The sequence below is a fragment of the Corylus avellana genome, chromosome 4 (genome assembly GCF_965113065.1).
Source record: "Corylus avellana chromosome 4, dhCorAvel1.hap1.2, whole genome shotgun sequence".
Taxonomy (NCBI): Eukaryota; Viridiplantae; Streptophyta; class Magnoliopsida; order Fagales; family Betulaceae; genus Corylus; species Corylus avellana.
In genome coordinates this window covers 26,381,608-26,400,907 of record NC_142493.1, presented here as the reverse complement: position 1 = coordinate 26,400,907, position 19,300 = coordinate 26,381,608, and the positions used below count along the sequence as shown (strand labels likewise).

The 19,300-nt window shown below is 36.6% G+C and overlaps 2 protein-coding genes across 3 annotated transcripts; one reads left to right on the top strand and one right to left on the bottom strand.

Annotated features, from left to right (window-relative positions):
* The first annotated feature begins 1,139 nt into the window (after positions 1–1,139).
* Positions 1,140–4,329, top strand: LOC132178535 (TLD-domain containing nucleolar protein). Its single transcript, XM_059590974.2, has 8 exons — positions 1,140–1,316; positions 2,060–2,487; positions 2,590–2,662; positions 2,790–2,870; positions 3,040–3,103; positions 3,259–3,346; positions 3,446–3,530; positions 4,123–4,329. The coding sequence occupies exons 1-8, from the start codon at positions 1,224–1,226 to the stop codon at positions 4,159–4,161; spliced, it is 951 nt and encodes a 316-aa protein (XP_059446957.2). The 5' UTR covers positions 1,140–1,223; the 3' UTR covers positions 4,162–4,329.
* A 434-nt stretch (positions 4,330–4,763) lies between these two features.
* Positions 4,764–17,849, bottom strand: LOC132179127 (pre-mRNA-processing factor 19). Of its 2 annotated transcripts, XR_009439885.2 has the most exons (19): positions 17,729–17,839; positions 17,529–17,614; positions 16,482–16,553; positions 16,239–16,301; positions 14,618–14,704; positions 13,573–13,720; positions 13,360–13,481; positions 12,518–12,634; positions 9,549–9,644; positions 9,402–9,461; positions 8,356–8,430; positions 7,528–7,632; positions 7,098–7,214; positions 6,937–7,014; positions 6,757–6,853; positions 5,957–6,008; positions 5,414–5,484; positions 5,142–5,324; positions 4,764–5,055 (listed from the first exon to the last, which is right to left on the bottom strand). XR_009439885.2 is itself a non-coding variant. In XM_059591770.2 (18 exons), exons 1-18 carry the CDS (start codon positions 17,739–17,741, stop codon positions 5,209–5,211), a joined length of 1,575 nt encoding a protein of 524 aa, XP_059447753.2. In that variant the 5' UTR covers positions 17,742–17,849; the 3' UTR covers positions 4,764–5,208. The 2 variants fall into 2 exon arrangements, 1 of the variants encoding a protein (XP_059447753.2); XM_059591770.2 differs by having other exon boundaries at positions 4,764–5,324; positions 17,729–17,849.
* Between the last annotated feature and the right edge of the window lie 1,451 nt (positions 17,850–19,300).

The following is a 19,300-nucleotide window of genomic DNA, read 5'->3' as shown; positions in this document are numbered from 1 at the left end:
TTGCAATTCGACTATTTCGTTAGTCAAAACTGTTTTAACTGACGAAACAGTAATCACGTGACTCGCTTTTGATTTTTTTTTTTTTCTTTTTTTCTAAAATGTCCTCATCCCTTCCAAACGCACGCACGCTTGTCAATGAAGAGAAAAAGCTTCATCATCCTCAAGTTCATAGGAAACCAATGGCCACTGTGAAACAACTCCCTCCAGTTGAAAAACCAATGGCCACCGTGAAACGCCCAACCCAACCCAAGCCAAGATCTTAACCGGGAATTGAGAAGAAGGATCTCCAAAAATTGATGATATTTTCAATGTCGTGCTATGAACCTACAGCAATGTTGTACTATGAACCTCCATGTCCCATAACATGTGCAAAATTCTATATTCAAGGACGGACCCATGTATAGACCAAGAAGGCATAACTCCTCCCTGGTTTTCAAATTTTCTTTTAGAATTTTTTTTATTAAGTTAAATATATAAGTATTTTTAGGCTAAAAAATTAGGTTTGACTCCTACTAAAAATAACTTTGACTGAGCGTCTCCAAATAGAAAATTATGGTTTCTTCCTGCCTATATTTTTGGTATACTATATAAACTAAATTGGTTTGGAGAAAATTTATGTCCATAGTTTAATCGGCTGTGAACCACGCCTCAAGAAGCGGATGCCACTAGTTCAAATCCTCCTTTTCTTTTTCCTTGTGTAGACATATAAAAAAAAAAAAAAATGTTAATTGTCTCATTTTTCATTCACATAGAGCCCAACGTACAGCGACAATAGAAATTGGAAGCCTGATAATACATGTACAGCACAACAGGCGAGTTGACTCGCTTGAACCAACTCAGTTTGAACGCCAGTTACGTAGCTGATTATTACGTGGCACTTTTTGGGCCTTAGATTGTTTTTAAAGACATCCTGACCGCTCTTCTACATTTTTTGGACATAGGATGCGTATTGCACCGTCCAAAAACTGAAAAACGTAAAAGAGACCCCCACATGAACACCCACGTAGGACTTTCTCTCTATGTTCCGCTGATTGCTGCCACTCCGCCCACCCCCACCCCCACCTCCACCGACTTTTCCTTTTCCTTTTCCTTTTAGAAAGGGTTAAAAAACAAAACAAAAAAAAAAAGGGGGGGGGGGGGGAAAAAGATAAAAAGCAGATGAGAGAAGGAAAACCCCGAGAGGTATTTTGACTGTCATCGTCAAAAATCAAAGACCCATAATAATGCACACGTTCAAAGAGAAGGTGTCGGAGAGGCTGTCCCGGCTCTTCGCTGATTCCCCCAACTCCGCGCCCTCCTCTCCTCCCTCACCGCAGGTAAATTTTTGGTTGTTGTTATGGTACATGGATGGTTGAGCTTCATTGTAATATTTGTTCTTGGAAAAACGTAGATCTGGTTGTCTTTGAGAATTGTGGTTCTTTAGGTTGAATGGGAATGTGGTAATGTGGTTGGATTTGCAGTATTGAATGCTCGGGACCTTATGTGGAAAAGGAAAATTTGATTTTGTCAGCCATTGTTAGTTGCAATGTTATCAATTTTTTTTTTTTTTAAATCTAACTTGTTAATTATCAACATTACTGCAAAAAAAAAAAAAAAGAGAGAGAGAGAGAGAGAAAGACCTATGTCCATGTGGGTAATTTTTGTTTTGGGACTATGGATTGGTTGCTGGCAAAAAAAATTCTAAGGGAAAAAAGAAGAAGAGAAACTTTGGTTTTTTATGTATTGTTATTTACATTTCAAGACTGGTTTTTAGAGTTTTAGTTGATGTTCTTGGTCTATAGATTGGTTGCTGACAATTTTTTAAGGCAGAAAAGAAAGTAGGACATGAATTTTATAACCAAAACCAAAGTTTCCACTCAACTGAGCCTTTTAAAATTATATGGATTAGTCGAGTTCATTTTTTATTTGTTTGGAGACGATACATGAAAAAAGCGTCTTCCTCCATTTTTACTGTTTATACATACTGCAAGCGGAGGTAGCTGATCTTCTCTCATTCTCCATTTGAATTGTGCATTTTTAGTTTTACTTTCATGATGACACGAGGTTTTTAAATGTGTAGGCCAGGCCAAATTCAAAAGAGGGGAAATCTTTGTCTTCGTATTTTTCCTACATTATCCCTTCAGCTGGGTTTGACGGATCCAGATCGAACAATCATCAACATTGTCTTAAACCGATTCAAGCACCCCCTGTAAGACATAGCAATGTGAAGTTCAAAGCTCTAGATGAGTCTTTGGATAACTATGTAAACTGTAATCCAGTATCTGAGAAGAAGTTGTTAACTCCAACTAATCAAGAAGATGATGAAGAACCAGCTTCTGGAAGAAGCACTAGTGGGTCTGAAATGTTTGAAGAAGCAACACACAGTCCACAGAAACCTTTATCCTATCTCATGGATGAGTCGGTTTTTATATCCACATACTTGTATGAATTCTTGCTGTCATCCCTTCCTAATATTGTAAAGGGGTGCCAATGGGTCTTGTTGTACAGGTTAGTTTTTCTGAAGGGTTTATATACTTTGCAATAAAGGCAGTTTTTGTGTTCTTGTATTTGGGTCTTGATTCAACATTGATTCTTTCAAATGAAGGGCAGTACGTTGAAACATGGTATATCACTGCGTACACTTATTCGCAAGAGTGCTGACCTTTCTGGCCCATGTTTGCTGGTATGTTGAAGTCTATTTTCCAATGAGACCTCCTAAGTGGTGATACTAGTATGAGATTCACCAGTCTTCATGGCATTCAATCCTTTGTTAATAATGAGAGCTAATGTTAATCATATTATACTCCTAGATTGTTGGTGATAGGCAAGGTGCTGTGTTTGGTGGGCTGCTGGAATGTCCCTTGAAGCCTACAGCAAAGAGAAAATATCAAGTAAGTTAACTATCTTTCAACGTTATTGATATTTTAATCTTATTAGTTAGATGTCTTCTTGATGAAGTGACTATCTCTTTGCTATTTCACATGTTTGGTTTGTCTCTCTATCTATTTCCCTTTCGATATTTGAAGCATGAGTTTGTATTTCTTTCTTCTTTGGTGACAGGGAACAAGCCAATCATTTGTATTTACGACCATATATGGCGAGCCGAGACTATTTAGACCAACTGGTAAGGACCTTAATTTAGTCACGTGTGCAATGCTTGCTTTCTTCTGGGAAGACAGGAATCAAGTTCAAATCAATGAAAGATGTTACGATGCATGACAAGCCTTTAATGAGCTTTATTATGCCTAAACTGATATCATGTCAAACTTGTGTATGTAGGAGCCAATCGATATTATTACTTGTGTTTGAATGACTTACTAGCATTTGGCGGGGGCGGTAACTTTGCTTTGTGCTTGGACGGAGATCTGTAAGTTGCTCCTTTCAATGTTCTGTTTTGAATTTCACATGACTAGTTTGATAGATGCAGTAATACTTGATGTTTCTCTTCTCGTGGTTGTTCCAAAAGGTTAAGTGGAACCAGTGGACCTTGTGAAACGTTTGGGAGTTTATGCTTGGCTCATAACCAAGAGTTTGAGTTAAAGAATGTTGAGGTAATGTAAGCTTTTTGACCACCACATATATTCTGTCCATTGATGACACAGTGGCTGGATCACATGTTGATTTTGCTTCCTTGTCCGTGTGAGGAGCCTCTATTTCTCTTGCTTGTCTTCTACTGAAACGTACTTTTGAGTAATCATCTATTGATACTCTTGTGAGTTGAGAACAATTGAAGGGTTGGCTGCTGCCGCCCACCTTAGCCCATTTAGTGCTCACTTATCTTTCTTCACACTCATTGATCTGCTTCAATCCAGGAAATGTTCTAGTGCTGTCTCCATGTCATATTATACATGTTTTTTTGTCCACAGAACTATAGGGTACTGAGAATGTTCAATTACGATGAAACACAAATTAAGCATCAACAGAAATTTGCTGGGTAACTCAAGTAAAATGAGTCTACTTTCTCAAAGCATGTGGAATATCATTTAGATGAAAGAAAATTCAAAAATTATATTGATGTTAGGTCTTTTGATTGTTAGTTCCTTTTTCAAGCAGCCATGTTCTCAACTGCAAAATTCAACTTTGCTCTTCGTTTAAATTTATATATATGATGGTTTTTTAATGGCAAGTCTTGTCTTTGTGCAGCTATGGGGTTTCACGCATGCATCGCATTACCTTGCCTAAGACGAGGCTTTCAGATGCTTTATTTATTTGGCTTTGTTGACCTATTGTGATCCTATTCTTTATTCATTTACGTTGCCCTCCTTTCAGATTTAGGAGGGCTATGATTATTTGTATATGAGACGATGAATTTCCATTTGGTGATTAATAGATTTCGAATTTTTGTTGAAATTTGCCTTTCTATGAATATGGTATTTCGATAAGCAGGCATGCTCGGTTTTCGGTGGTTAGATGGTTGATAGCTCATACCAGAATCAAACATCTCTTGCATGGAAAGGATGCAATTGCAGTAAATGATTTGTCTAAACATGTTAGTTACTGTCTAATCAACTTAGAATCGTTCTATATTGGGAACGCTCATACTACATTCATGTTTGATGTTCCAATGAAATTGTTAAAAAATGGTCAACCCTTGGACATCAATAACGCCCCCATTTATAATTAATAAGCTTCGCCTATTTTTACTGAAAATAAGAAAGATGTATCTACAACTTTTTTCATAAACACTAGTGCCTTTAAATTACACGTCTAAACTCTGAAGCATGTCCGTCCTCAACTACATGTTTAAGGACTACCGAGAATAACAGCAATCAGCATGCTAAGACTAGGTTAACAAGCCCATCTAAATTGCTTCACTAAGCTTGTCAGTACAACGAATTACACCAACAGAGTATCTCTGATAGTTTTGAAAGGAAAAAAACAAAAATGCCAAGTCTGCCAGCCACATTCGAACATACAATAAAAGGATATACTGATAAAGCTATTCTCAAAGGGCAAAATCTCGTTACGAAAATTTGAAATAGTAATGATACATGAGATCCGGCATGAGCTTTAGAATTATGATGACAAGGAGATCAGGGGGGGCCAGAGATATAATTGTTTCCAGCTCAGTTGACACTGCACCTCAACAATGAATGCAGAATGATCAATAATGGGAGAGGAATCTTAGAATAGCGCCAACACCATATAATTAAAGAATCTACCATTCACTTCTTCAGTCAATAAATACAAGTAGCAGTACAGCAGCGACCATGTCCACTTTCGTGCTCTCTATGATTCTAATGGACCATCCTCACCGGGCAGACCGAAAATACGAAGGTTTCTGTCCATTGATCCTACTGCCATATATTTTGCATCCGTCCCAAATTTCGCACAAGTTGCTTTACCTTAAGTCACAGAAGAATATATTTAATATCAAGGATTATCACATAAAACCCACTAATAATAATAAAAATTGGAGGAAATGTGGAGGAACCTGTGCCAGACAAGTCGGGAAATGTTTTGATACAATTCCATTCTGATTTAACATTCGCAACTTGGTAAACTCTGCACAAGTAAAAGCCCCAAATTAGTTCCCATGTCTGCAAAAGTTATAAAAACAAAAGAAAAAGAACACCCTACTCTGAAAGAAGGTTTGGGTTTTAAGCTCTAAGCCAGCAATTTTAGCAGTTGCAAAGAAAAGGTGGTGCGAAGATTGTTATGATAGGACAAGCTTAATAGCTAGCATATACAAGATAGTAAGAATCTTAAAACTCAGGCTAACACCAACGTCAGATTTCTCATATGACCTTGTTAACTATTTGGCTAGTTTAGGATAATTTTGTGAAAATACTGGAAAATGGGCCCAACTACCCTTCTGATGTCAATATTGTGTTTTGATAGATGGAGCAATGGATCAAGCTCTATAATATTACAGAGGATTAATCAGCTATAGAACTTTGGATTTGAATTTCATTCAATATTCAATAAGTTCAAATGTTAACCAAACATCATAGTTGAAGAGTTTTGGAACACCCACCTTATATCCGACCCAGCAATTGCAAGGTAACATCCACTATTGTCAAACTCCACTGCAAGCAGAAAAAGAGCTTCCATTACAATAAACATTTATTCAAGACTTGTATTAATGGTACAATAATAGTACTTAATGGTACTCAAGGATGCTTTACTTACCAAAAAATTAGACTCGCATAATATAAGTATACAGGAAGAAAACAGACAATAGAAATTTGATGCTAACTTAGCTTTACTACATACATTTATTAAAAGGTTTGAATTACCATATACATTTATTTAAGACTTCTATTAACGGTACAATAGTACTTAATGTACCATTAAGTCAAGGATCCTCTCCATTTCATGGTTAGAATTTAAAGTTGATGTATCTAATAGTGTACATGATTCCACATTATCTAATCGTATATTAAATCAATGTTGGCATGTGTTTTAAAAAATTTAAATAATGTGAAATCATATAAACCGTTAGATGCACCAACTTTAAATCTCAACCATAAAATTGATACTATTCATTTCATTTGAAAGGGGAGGATCCGTGTCCATCCTGGACTCTCCACTTCATTACTAATAAATATCTCAAAGGCACAGAACAAAACAGACAAGAAATAGTAGTAATATATCAATAACATCCCAAAAAAAAGAAAAGAAAATGAGAATACATGAAAGAGAAACAAGAAGCCCAAGAAGGAAAGCTTCCAAGTTGATTAGCTTTTACATAGAGACATCAATGTTGTTACCATCATAGCTTGATCACAATATAGAACCATCAATTTCAGGCATGGATATATTAGTATTACATACCAGAGTTTGTCGGCGTATCTGAATCATATGGGGAAAATGTCCGGAAGTTCCTCAATTTGCGTAGATCCCAAAGCTTAACACCATCATGAGCTGCGGTCTGTCCATTTCAGATATGAAAATCAAAACATGGTATGTTTAACCCTCTATCCACTGAGCATATTTCATTATCAGAATACTTACCGCAAGGAAATAGCCATTTTCAGAGAAAGATATTGAAGTTACAGCCCCAACATGTCCATCAAATCTCGCAACATTTGCCTGTAAACCAATCAAAGAAAGTTAAATCAGAAAAAAGAATTGAAGACATGGAGGAAGAAAGCATCACAATGAGCTCACTCTACCTGACTTTTCACATCCCAAATTTTAACCACAGCCTCTGAAGTGCCTGTTCCAAGGATTAGACCATCAGGATGAAATGCCGCAGAAGTATAGCCATTAGAATCTGCAGCATCCACAACCTGCAGAACTAAAAGATCATTAAATAGGCTCACCAGCAAGTATGGAGCAAGAAAAATACAAATACTAATGTTTACAAGGTACTTTAGGGTTGTTGAAAGCATTTAAAACTCACTTTCTTATATCTTCTGCAACCCCTAACAATTTATACAAAAGCTCAGCGGCTTATGATGTGCGTTGGTGTGGGTGTGTGTGTATTATCTTTATTAATCAATGGGCTGTCAACTTTTAGATACATTTCATTCCTGCTATTTGCAGTTTTCGAGGTGCTAGATAACAGTCTGTCTCTGAGACGAGAGAGAGAGTGAGTGGAACCTGTGTTAGACATAATCCAGAGGAAAGTTCATAAAAGCACCATGTGCTATCAAGAGAAGCAGTCACGAAGTAGTTATTCGTGGCATGGACAGTAATAGCTTGCACCTGAGAAAAATAAAAGCCACATCATTGTTGAATCACATAAGGACACGAGTCATAACAGAATAGTAATCAACAAGAAATAAATCTGAGATTTTCAAGAGTTCCCAAAAGAAAACTAAGCCATGGCATGTCATTGTTTTAAAGTTATGAACATCTCTTGTCGAGGCATTTTGTCAATGCAATTAATGATTTCATCGCATATAAAGCAAGAAGTGTTTTAATTATATCCCAAAATATTTCAAAGATCCTATGAATGACTTTGATAACCATGCCTCAATACCTCATCTCCTTTCGTTATTAACTGAAATCTTATGCAACATTTATAACAGAAAAAAGGGGAAGAAAAAAATGCTTCATTGTCTTCATTGAACACGAAGAACATGACTAGAGCAGTGCAATTAGCATGGGGGGAAAGACAAGGTAAGTTCTAGAACATTAATAGACTCAATTGTGAACTCTCTGAATTGTAGCATGTCCGTATATAAACTAATGCCCATATACAAGTATCATATCCAGTGACACTAACATAACAGAATAGATTGGCTAGTCAAAACTGCAAGCAAACTAAGGAATCAGATGAATTCAGACAAGAAAGAATGGAATGAGAAAATATGTACTTCTAATTCCCAAAGGACAATGTAAAAGCATGAAGCATAGGGAGGCACATTATACACAACATGGAATTGGAGATGGAAAATGATCAAGAGAGTCGAAAGCTTATTTTACCTCAGCAGTATGATCCTTCAAAATATGTCTACAGTTATAGTTCCCCTCATCAGACTCTTGCCACAAGCGAACAGTCTACAGGGAAAAAAAATCTTAGAAGTACATAAAGACAAAAAACAAAATAAGTACATACAGACTGTTAAGAGCAATTCTAGAACACACTCACGGCATAGTACATCAAGACAGAGCAGGAAGCACCATAGTTTTCTTATATGGAAGATGTAAGAGACTTTAGGTATTGAATTTTTTTTTTTCACTATAGACTGTTTATCTCAGAAGCATCTTCATCGTATATCTCCAAGTTCTCTTTTAATTCCTTTTTATTTTTTCCCTCCTTTTTTAGGAGTGGAGCTCCATTGACCTTATAACCTGTGAGCCAAGTGGAGAATGTTTTTCCTTCTTTTTAGAGGGAGGAAGGAGGAATTTGGGGCTAATACGGGGGAGTCTAACATATTGATAGACATTCTTTTACACTATTTTTGGTAGGATGGATGGAAGTATGAGGGATGGAGAACATTGGAGAGGGGAGAAGGGGAAGGAGGGAGAAAGGGATTCCATCTCCCTCATGTGGTTTGGTAGAAGAGAAGAAAAAGAGAAAGGAGAAATGAAGGTAAGATTACCATTATGCCCCAACTTAAATCATTTAACGTGAGGACAAAACTGACATTTTACACTTAATCAAAGGGTCAGCTCCCCTTCCTCCAATCCACAGGTCCAAGACAGTCTTGCCTCCCCTTCTCACCACCTCTCCATTTCTCTCTCTGACCAAATGAAGGTATTTTATCTCCCCCCAATCCCTCCTAAGCATCTCCATCCATTCCCCAATCCCTCCAAACAAAGAATCTAGATTGCCAAATCCAACTTTCAGTTAAAAGGACCTGTACCCTCTAAAGTAGCAAAATTACTCTTATAGTCAGGCAAAAATAAAAATAAAAGAAAATACACAAATAAAATATAATATTAAAAAGAGAGAGAGAAAGGCAATGCATCTCAATATTCATGATTCATAATTATGAAATCTGAATCCCACAAAACTTACTGTTTACCTTATCTGCTGAGCCAGTTAAGAATAAATCGCCCCGAGAAACAAATTTTAGACTTGTGACCTACAAAACATACAATGTCTAATCAGCCAATGAATTGAAATGTCAAGACAGCTGTAGCGATTGAATGATAGAAATAAAAGTTAAAACCTTTTTTGAATGACCACTGAGTGTTGATAAGATCTGTCCCGATGGTCGATCAAAAAGTACAGCGTTTGTGTCGAGCCCTCCAGTTGCAATTATGTCCTAGAAAGCAGGGGGGAAATGCTTTTATCAGTGGCAGAATAATATTTGAGTCAATATCAGCACCATCTAGAATGCAAATAATGGTTAGAGCACCAAAAGAGTGTTGAATGAGAGAATAGCACAGAACTTAATACAAAAAGACCCAACTAAATGCACAAGATAATTCAGAACTCCACTCAAGCTCCAAGAAGTACCCACTGAAAACATAACATTGCTAGTGATCCTACAGATGCACTCGTGAAGCAAACTCTTATTAAACTAAAGACTTTGGAATAAATTGTTAAAATAAGAAAGAAGACAACAAGGCAAGCTAGTGACGGAGCTCAAATGTTCATAGGGAGATCCTCCATGTGCCTCTAATTTTATTTTATTTTATAATTAATCGAAGTATAATTAAAAGTGCAGGCCCCCAAGTAAACAAGAAATATACAAGAGAAAATACCTTGCTAGAAGGAGAAAACATGACAAGAAAATCATGATCACTAATCACCAAAAAAGAAACAAAAGCAAATGTCCAAAGAAACAAAGTTTTGAAGAAAAAAGACAATCTCCTCCAATGTCCTCTCGCAGTCCTCATAATTTCTGTCATTTCTTCATAGACACCACAAAAGAAGCAAAGGCACCATCTTCCACACACCAGCACTCCGATTGCTGCCGCCAATCCACCAACAAACATACAAGCCGATTACTCATCTATTAATAACCCAAGAAAACCTAAATCAACTGAAGAAAACATTCCACAAGGCACTGGCAACCTCATAATGGAGTAGAAAATGGTCTACGGACTCCCTATTTCTTTTACTCATACAACACCTATCAACCACAATGATGAGCATTTCCTCAGATTGTCCATTGTAAGGATCTTTTCAAGGGTCGTTGACCAAGCAAAAAAGGCCACCCTCAAGGGAACCTTAGTCCACCAAACACTCTTTCAAGGGAAAAGGAAGCCATCATTACAACCCAAGACACTACAAATGATCTTACATTGAACATTCCCCTATTGGAGGGGACACACCAAAGCTTGTCTTCACCTACATGTCTCACTTTAACGGAGTACAACATCCTGAAGAGCGAGGCGAAGACATCCACCTCCTAATCATGAGCCTCTAATTATAAGAGCTTAAAAGCCCCACTGGTATTGTATGACATAGCTGTGCATAATTCCTCAAAAATATCCACACGGAAGAATATGTAGTTAATTGAGCAAAGCGCGTACACCTTATTGTTTATAAATCAAAACAATATACTGAACTTACACTACAAAGAATACACCAAATTTAGTTGTCTTTGAGCGTATCTGATGATGTGCACTCACCAGAGGTAGTAACCAACCTGATTGAGCCCAAGCTTTTCACCAGGACATGGTTATTGCATTGGGATGTTCAATGGCTTAAGTTGGCTCTTGGCCTATGATGAGAAAGCCTCAAGCCACATGGTTCAAACCAAATGGAATAGCACAAAATTTATCCCGAGCTTGGAAAGGCCTATATGACACAACTAGTACTTGCAATTTTCCACCAACCAAAACATGAGAAATCATAAACAGGTCAACTGAATGACCTTTGACCATCTCATTGTCCTAGTTCCTTAAATGAATTTTATCTTTATATTCCTCGTAAGTTGATGGTGGTAGTCCAAAAGGATAATGGCAATTTTTTATAACTAACTTGAAAAAAATATATATATCACTTTCAAAATAGGCATGCATCTGATAATGGCAATTTTTACCACATCCCAAATACAACAATAAAACCCCAAACTCTTGCTCATCACCTTAAAACTTACAATAATCTTATATAAATTTCTTCAACTAGATTATCTTGTCCAACATAAGAGGTTATCTTTTTTATTGGTACTTTGTACAAGAAAGCCTTCCCCCAAGTCCAAAAATTAAGAAAACCATAAAGATGAGCATCACAATAATGAATGATTCATAAGCTGAACGTGATCTAAATCTGAGAAGCCATTATTTCTATTAATGTCAATAGTTGGGGTTGATTCATAACTTCAGCACATACGACAAGAAAGAATGCAACATCAGAAAGAGGAAAAGTGTAAGCACAAAATTGATTAAGGAGGAAAAAAGCATGCACAAGATCTAACATTAAACTTGGTTGTGCAAGTAATTGTCTGATAGTGCCAGCTCACTACAGTAGGGCAATTTTCCCGCTAGGGACAAAAATCTGTATCTTAGGGTCAGAATGAATATTGACCCTTAAAACATAAGAACTTCAAAATAACGCATAATTTTGTGTTGAGTTTTGTACAATAATGAATGGGCAAATAAATGGCCAGAAAAAAAAAAAGACTTAAGGAATTTTAAGTTGTGAGCCTAATTATCTAACGCTGTATCATCTAAACCAGTTTCTAGGCAAATAATTTGGAATAGACCATATCACCTTTTTTTTCTTAGTTCATATCTATTGCATTTTCAACATTTTGGCCATGTTTGTTAACGACTTTGTTTTATGTTCTCAAGTTAAAGACATTAAACAAACAACCCAAAACACAAAAATTGTTTTCACCTTTATGTCACATAAGAGCACTTTCAAACCAAAAACAAAAAAACACTCCCCAAAATACATTAACAAACATACTCTTTGTTTTCTGGTTGCAGATTTGGCAACATTACCATATTTGACATTAGTAAGACAGAAATGCACCACAAGTACATAAAATGGAGCACATGCACTGAAATAGAAGCAGAAGACCAAAGCAACCATCAGTCAAAGCACTTGCCAAGACATTCATGCTGCAATTCAGCACCAGCACCTAGGCAATGCATGTTTGGATACTTATTCCAAAGAACTACTAATATAACAGGAGTTGATAAGATATGCATGAACAAAATTAGATATTAGTGAATGCAGTACCTTGTCATAATGGATATCAAGAGATACGATGCCAGGTTTGCTTGTTTTGTGAAGGGGATGACTAGAAATCTGAGTATATCTCTCAAGATCATCAATAGTAGCCACTGTTGGAGGTATCTGAAAGGAAACAAAATGGGAAGGAGAAAGCGATTTACATTAATTATTAATTCACAAACATATGCTTTTTTTTTTCTAAGTAGTGTTGTATATCAAAAGCGCAGAGGGGCGTAACCCTAGTACACAGGAAATATACAAGAGTACGCTAGAAAGAAAGACAAAAGAGAACAAGGAAATCAGAAAAGCTAATAATTAAAGGAGCTAAATAAGCAGCTATCCAAGTAAAGAGGGAAAAAAAGAAGAAGGACTTGAGCTCGTCTAAGGTCCTCTCTAAATCACAAACATATGCTTAAAGAACAACTCTACATTAATATGTTTCCTCATCGATATTGCAGCAAATGAAACAAAATATATTAAGTCAATGTTCCAAAAATAGAGGGGGATGGAAGGGAAAGCAAAGGGAGAGAAGGGAAGGGAAGAAATAGGAAGGTCTTTTCCCTTTGGGTATTTGGATCGTCTGAAGGGTTCAAGAAAAAGGAAAATGATTTGTGGGGACCATAATTATTAAACATTTAAACACACTTACTCCGCCCGCCCTTCCACCTCCTCCAAAATTGGAAGGAAGCAAAACGGCAGAACCAAAGGGAAAGAGAACTATTCCCACCCATTCCGCCCAACCAAACAAAGGAAATGTTCTATCTATCCATCCATCCTTGCCCCTCACCACTCTCCTTTCCCTCCCCTTTCCCCCAATCTCTGTGATACTACATCATAACAACCAATACCTGCCGCTTTTTGCGCTGCTGTGAGAGAGCCGCATTACAATCAGTTAGCTCAGCAATAATACCAGCAGATATTCCAGGACGTATTCTCTTTCCACCAGGGCCCAACTCCTCATCCTCAGCAGCTATAACAACATTAACAGAACTCCAATGAGCTATGTAATAAATTAATAAAAAGAGAAAACGAACCAAGAAGCGTGTAAAGGAACTATCTACCTCTTTTCCCATTGCTAAGTGCAGGAGCATTTGCTGTAACTGCCGCTGATCCAGGCATGGGTATCTGCCTTTCAGCCTGAGCGAGTAATGATCTTGCATCATCCCTTTCTTTTTTAAGTCTTGCAATCACACGGCAAGCAGCATCATGCTGCCAATATATGACAGATTGTACCCAACCATATTTTAGATGAAACTACTGAATTGATGGATGCATGTTTGGATATATAATTTACAGGCAAAACAAGAAAAGAATAGAAGGATAAGAAATGAAGTATCAATCAGCAACTTTTAAAAGGTAACAGGGAATACGCAAGATAATGAATCAAGTATGAGAGATTGGAGAATTTTTTATTTTTTTGATAAGTAATCGAAATTCATTGAGAAGCAAAAGGGTACTACCAATAACATAGTAAGTATACAAGAAAAACACCTAACTAGAAAAAGAAAATATGAAAGCTAGATATATGAAGACAATCATAGGCAGCAGTCCAGTAGTAGTAAAGGGTTTTGAGGACGAAGGCCTTTTGCTCCAGTAACGTCCTCTCACAATTGTCAAAACTATGGTCATTCTTCTCTCTTGATACACCATATCTAACAAGACGAGATCATCTTTCACAATGCTACACTTTGAAAACTACCATGCTTCCCTCTCCAACATACACTTTAACCCAAGAAGACCGAAAATAGAACTCCGTAAGGCACTAGTAATCTCACAATAGAGTAAAAGGTGATCTACAATTTCTAAAATCTTTTGCACACACAACATCAATCTACCACTATAAGCTGTCACTTCCTTAAGTTATCCATAGTGAGGATCTTCACTAAAGCAATCGACCAGCGAAAACTTCCTCAAAGTTAACTTTTTGGGGAAAAATTGATAAAGATAGCTTCAAAAGGATAAAAACATTTAAGACAACAACAGTAAACAAAAACCAGCAATCTAAAAAAGAAAGAACATTATATACCTCATTTAACATTAAAATATTCTACCAGATCAAAAAATAAAGCAAGAACTCTAGTGGTCATATAATCCAGTCGCTAATACCTGGTACAGAGCATGACTTAGCTCTTGCCTTGCTGTATGCAGTTGTTGTTCCAATGCGAAATTGGCTAGCATTAGTCCATCCCATTCCTATAAGCACGGAAAGAAGGAAAACATACCTTATGATCGAAAACCAAAGACAAAATCAATTACTATAACAACGAAATCATTCCCTAAATGAATAGAATCAAAGTGCAAAACACAAGCCAATATAATAATCAAAATATTCTTAGAATAAATTGATAAAATGAGTAGCTCCTTAAAATAAAGCCAAATTGATACCATCAACTAGGATTCGAAATGCTTGTGACAAATATAGTCCTGGAGGTGGTGATGGCAGCACGTCAACATCATGGATGTGGCGACAACGGTGACAATAATGTAAGGGATGGTGATGTAATGATGATAGCCAAAAGTGGTGGTGTCAGCGGTTGCCACAAAAGTTACAATGTAAGTGATGGCAGCAACACCAACATAGTCATGATGGTGGCAGAATTGACTAAATAATCATGGTCCGGGGGCAATTGGCGTGATGGTAGAATCGACACAGAGATGTTGATCGCAAGGACAACAACAATGGCATACTGCATAATAATAGTATCATCATTTTGACAACAGGTCAAAATTGTCTCTAGGTGGGACAGGGGTGTGTGTATGTTAGAGAGAGAGAGAGAGAAAGGAAAGAGACAGTAAAACCTCTAATTTCAAATCTTTTCTTTTTCCTCATAATGAATGAGGTAATTGCTTATTTCCATCAGTAGGGGTGGGCACCGACCCAATCGAAATGCCCTCCCTTCAATTTCCGACCCAATGGAAGTCAGAAGCCTATTTTTTATTCTGGCCTGCACTCCATGGAGGCTTCCAAGCTGACACCAACAACATCAGCTCAAAAGCCAGCTCAGAGATCTAGAGAGACCATGGCACAACACAATAGACCTTTGACGGACAGCAAGTCCATCATTGTAGACGTTCGCAGAGAGAGTAGATCTATTGATGTGGTCATTGTCCAATTGCTTTGCCATTTGTGTATGATCAGTATTTGAATGCAAGGCTTTTGACCAAGAAGGATTTGGCTGCGGAAGTAGACAGAGGCAAGGAGAGATCATTTAGCAGGTAGAAAATGGCACAATGCAGGAGGTGACCCACTTCCGACCCAACCTTGGTCCCAAAAAAAAAAATTCCGACTGCCAAGCCAACACCTGTAGGAAGGCAACATGTTGAGTCTGGTCGGGTTGATGGCAGCGGTTTTTTGAATGACCCTATGCATCACATGTCTGACCAAAGCTATCAAGTTTAAGCTCAAACAATTATCTTTGAGTTAAATGAGCACCAGAATAGGAAGCCTATCAAGTATGGTTTCAAGTAAAGAAATCAACAATGATGATGATGACAAGACATGTACTAGTTGCATAGATAAAACCTTCTCACCATGTAAACAAACTACAATACAAATTTGCGGCCATGATAAATCAATGACAATGAAGAACCAAAATTTAATGAAACAGCAAACTTTAAAAAAATTAAAAAAAGGAAAAATGCACTGAGGTCTGCTGCATATAAAGCTATATAAAGAAGTTACACAATAACGATTGGAAAAATGCGGTTATAGAACAAAGTCCCATACATTCTGAAACATTCCAAGCATGCCAGGGATGCTAGCAGCCTGTAGAGGTCTGGGCTTCACTATCTGCAAGGAAAACCACCAAAAATGAATCAGTACATGGCAAATGAAACAACAGAAATGGCTTTAACTAACTCAGCTGGTAAAATCTCTTAGTCATCGTACAAGAGAACTAGGTTCAAACCAACCATGACAAACATACTATAACATTAAAAACAGAAACTATACAAATTTTATTAATCATACCTTGCCTGTCTTGATAGGAACAACATCATCCAGTGTAAGTGGTTCCCCCGTAATGGGGCACTTTCCATAATCCTATCCAAATAATAAACAAAAATGATTTTTTTTTAAATCAAATATACCCCTGGAATTGGATAGAAAGATTAATGAATTAATGAAAAATATAAATAAACAATTGAGAAAATGTAAACCAATATTTTTTATTGCAACAATCAAATTGCAGGAAAAAATTAACTAATTAAATAATGAATAAAACAAATGATCAAGATAAAACAGCCATCTGTTCATTTGGTAAGGAATATACAAAGAAGTGTAGAAAATTTCGAAGAAAATGTATTAATGTTCTGAAGAGAAGGATGAAAGGAAAAAGAGGAAAATGGTGCCTATTCATCTTATCCACGTTCTTTTCACAACAGAATGAAAAGTTCAAACATTCCAACGTGTTGCATTAGGCTCATTTTGAAATGGTAGATTTGGTTTGTTATTACACACAAAAAAGAGGGAGGAAAAAAAAAAAGTAAAAATTTACAGCATATTTCTCTATTTGATCAAGTATGTACCCCTCCAAACCTCACAATTTTGAGGTGAAATTTTTTTTACGTGCACGGGAAATTCTTAAGGACCTCTCTAAATAAGCATATAAAAATCCAAAACCAATTAAAGTAAAAAATGCAGCATTTAATCTTTTTTTGTATCGAAATATTAGTCTCCAAGTGGTCAAAACAATAATCAAAACCAATTAACCTAACGCTAAAGAGCAGATTAATTTAACTTCGAAAATGGAATTTATTATCTATGTTCCAATACAATTAAGAATTGCAATGTCAAACCCTTGTCAGCTGCTAAGTATAAGCCAACACTCGGCAGCTAAGAAAACCTAAACTATACATAGATTTTATTTTCCTCAGTTACAAATTTTCTCCTCTCTTTTTTCCTCCTGCTTTTTAATTCCCAAATAAACTTCATTTTCCAAATTCTTCTGAGCAAGACAGAAAAATAACGAAAAGGCACAGAGAAACCCTAGAAAGAAGAAAGCGAAACAAAACCTACCGAGATGTGCCTCTCAATTAAGCGCTTCTCGTAGAGCAGCCCAGATTTCTTGGAGACCACCGGCTCTTCCGGCACCTCGCCGGATACTGTACGGCCAAAGCAGAAGCAACAAAGAACAGAGATCAGATAAGAATAACCGAAATGCCACTGAATACCAGTAATAGAGCGAGCTACAGAGAGAGAAAGAGAGAGAGAGTTACTTGAGCAGTTCATTGTTGGGTGAGAGAGCTAGGGTTTCGCTTCGAGCTTGTGCTGCCTGTACTTTTGAGAAGAAGTAGACAGCTGTAAGAAAGCGAGCGAAGCGAGCGAGAGAGAAAGAGGAAATGTGCGAGACAAGAGGTGGCTTTTGTACTAGGGTCCAGGGTCCAGGGATACCAAAGACCCAAGCAAGAAACTGAGACACCATAATTGGGCTGCAATCAACGCGTGAGTCGGGCAACGGGCTTCTACCGACTTGGCCTACACCCAAACTAGGGCTATATTGGAATACTTTTCATTCGACTTTTTTTTTTTTCTTTTTTTTTTTTTTAAGTAATAGTTTTCATCGGATTTTTTTTTTTTTTTTTCAACGCAAATATTTGTAAATATTCCACAATTTATCCAATTTCAGTAAAAATGTTTTACTTGCTAGGCATCACTTTTGAGCTCACACATAAAAATATTAATTAAAATTATTAAATTCATCAATTCATATATGAAGTTGTGCAGTATTTTTAAGTAAAATATTTTTCATCGAAAAATATTTTAAAAGAAATAATTTCTTTAAATAAAAAAAAGGCCGGCAACTTTTAGCGAACATCGTGGCAGATTTCGACAACCTTAAGTAGGGTTGGCAATTCGGGTTGGTGGGTTGGGATTGCATATACTTGCTTTGCCTGCCAACCCGTTAAGGGTCAAACCAAACACATCCCATTTAGTTAAATAGGTCAAACTATTTAACCTCAACACGGCCCGCAAGTGACTCGACACACCGGCTTGATCCGTTTAACAAACATGCACAAACAAATCGACCTATTTGACTTAACCTAATACTACTTGTATGACTTGTTCAATATGTATTTATTATATTACAAATATATATAATTTAATAAATGGGTCAAGCGAGTTGACTAGTGATTGATTAAACAAGTCAATTAGATAGATCTCGTTTATACCAAATCATAACCCTCTAATTTCATGTCAAATTCGCAAGTTCTCTAATTATCAACCGTTATTTTCCCTATGATTTTCTTGACAGCCAACTCGTGTGCTCAAGTTTCAAATTATAGCTTTAGTTTATGATTTTTTATATTTTCTATCTAATTGTAGGTTTAGTGATGGCAGATTAAGCATTTTCTTTCTAATTGTAGATTCCATAGCTTCCAACAATGGTCTTACAAACTCCAGCAGTAGTTTGACAACTTTAAGTGGTGGTTTGGCAAACTCTAACAGCTCAGTCGTCCAACGATTTGAGAAATATAAGGTTAAACTTGAAACATTGTTTACGGCTTTAAAAAATATAAACTACTTTACGGAAATTAAATAAAGTTTTTCTTGTCAATCGAAAAATATTTTTGATTGGACTATTTTTTTTTGTCGCACTATATTCTAAAAATATACGAAAAACATTTTTCATAAATTACTTTATGTCTTTTCTTGCATTGGTTTCAATTTAGGACAATGTTCGAAAGTGGAAGATTCTCCTGCTCTAATACTTACCAGTCAAATAAGTCTCAAGTTAGGTCTTAATAGATTTTTCAAGTTTGCCTCGAGCAGTTTTAGCTTGGATCTAA

Coding starts and splice junctions, on each gene's coding strand:
- LOC132178535 (XM_059590974.2), top strand. CDS start 1,224: ATGCACACGTTCAAAGAGAAGGTGTCGGAGAGGCTGTCCCGGCTCTTC. Junction 2,663..2,789: donor TTTCTGGCCCATGTTTGCTG/GTATGTTGAAGT, acceptor TTATACTCCTAG/ATTGTTGGTGATAGGCAAGG. Junction 2,871..3,039: donor CAGCAAAGAGAAAATATCAA/GTAAGTTAACTA, acceptor CTTTGGTGACAG/GGAACAAGCCAATCATTTGT.
- LOC132179127 (XM_059591770.2), bottom strand. Junction 8,431..9,401: donor TAACTGGCTCAGCAGATAAG/GTAAACAGTAAG, acceptor TTTTCCCTGTAG/ACTGTTCGCTTGTGGCAAGA. Junction 5,485..5,956: donor ATTGCTGGGTCGGATATAAG/GTGGGTGTTCCA, acceptor TTACTTGTGCAG/AGTTTACCAAGTTGCGAATG.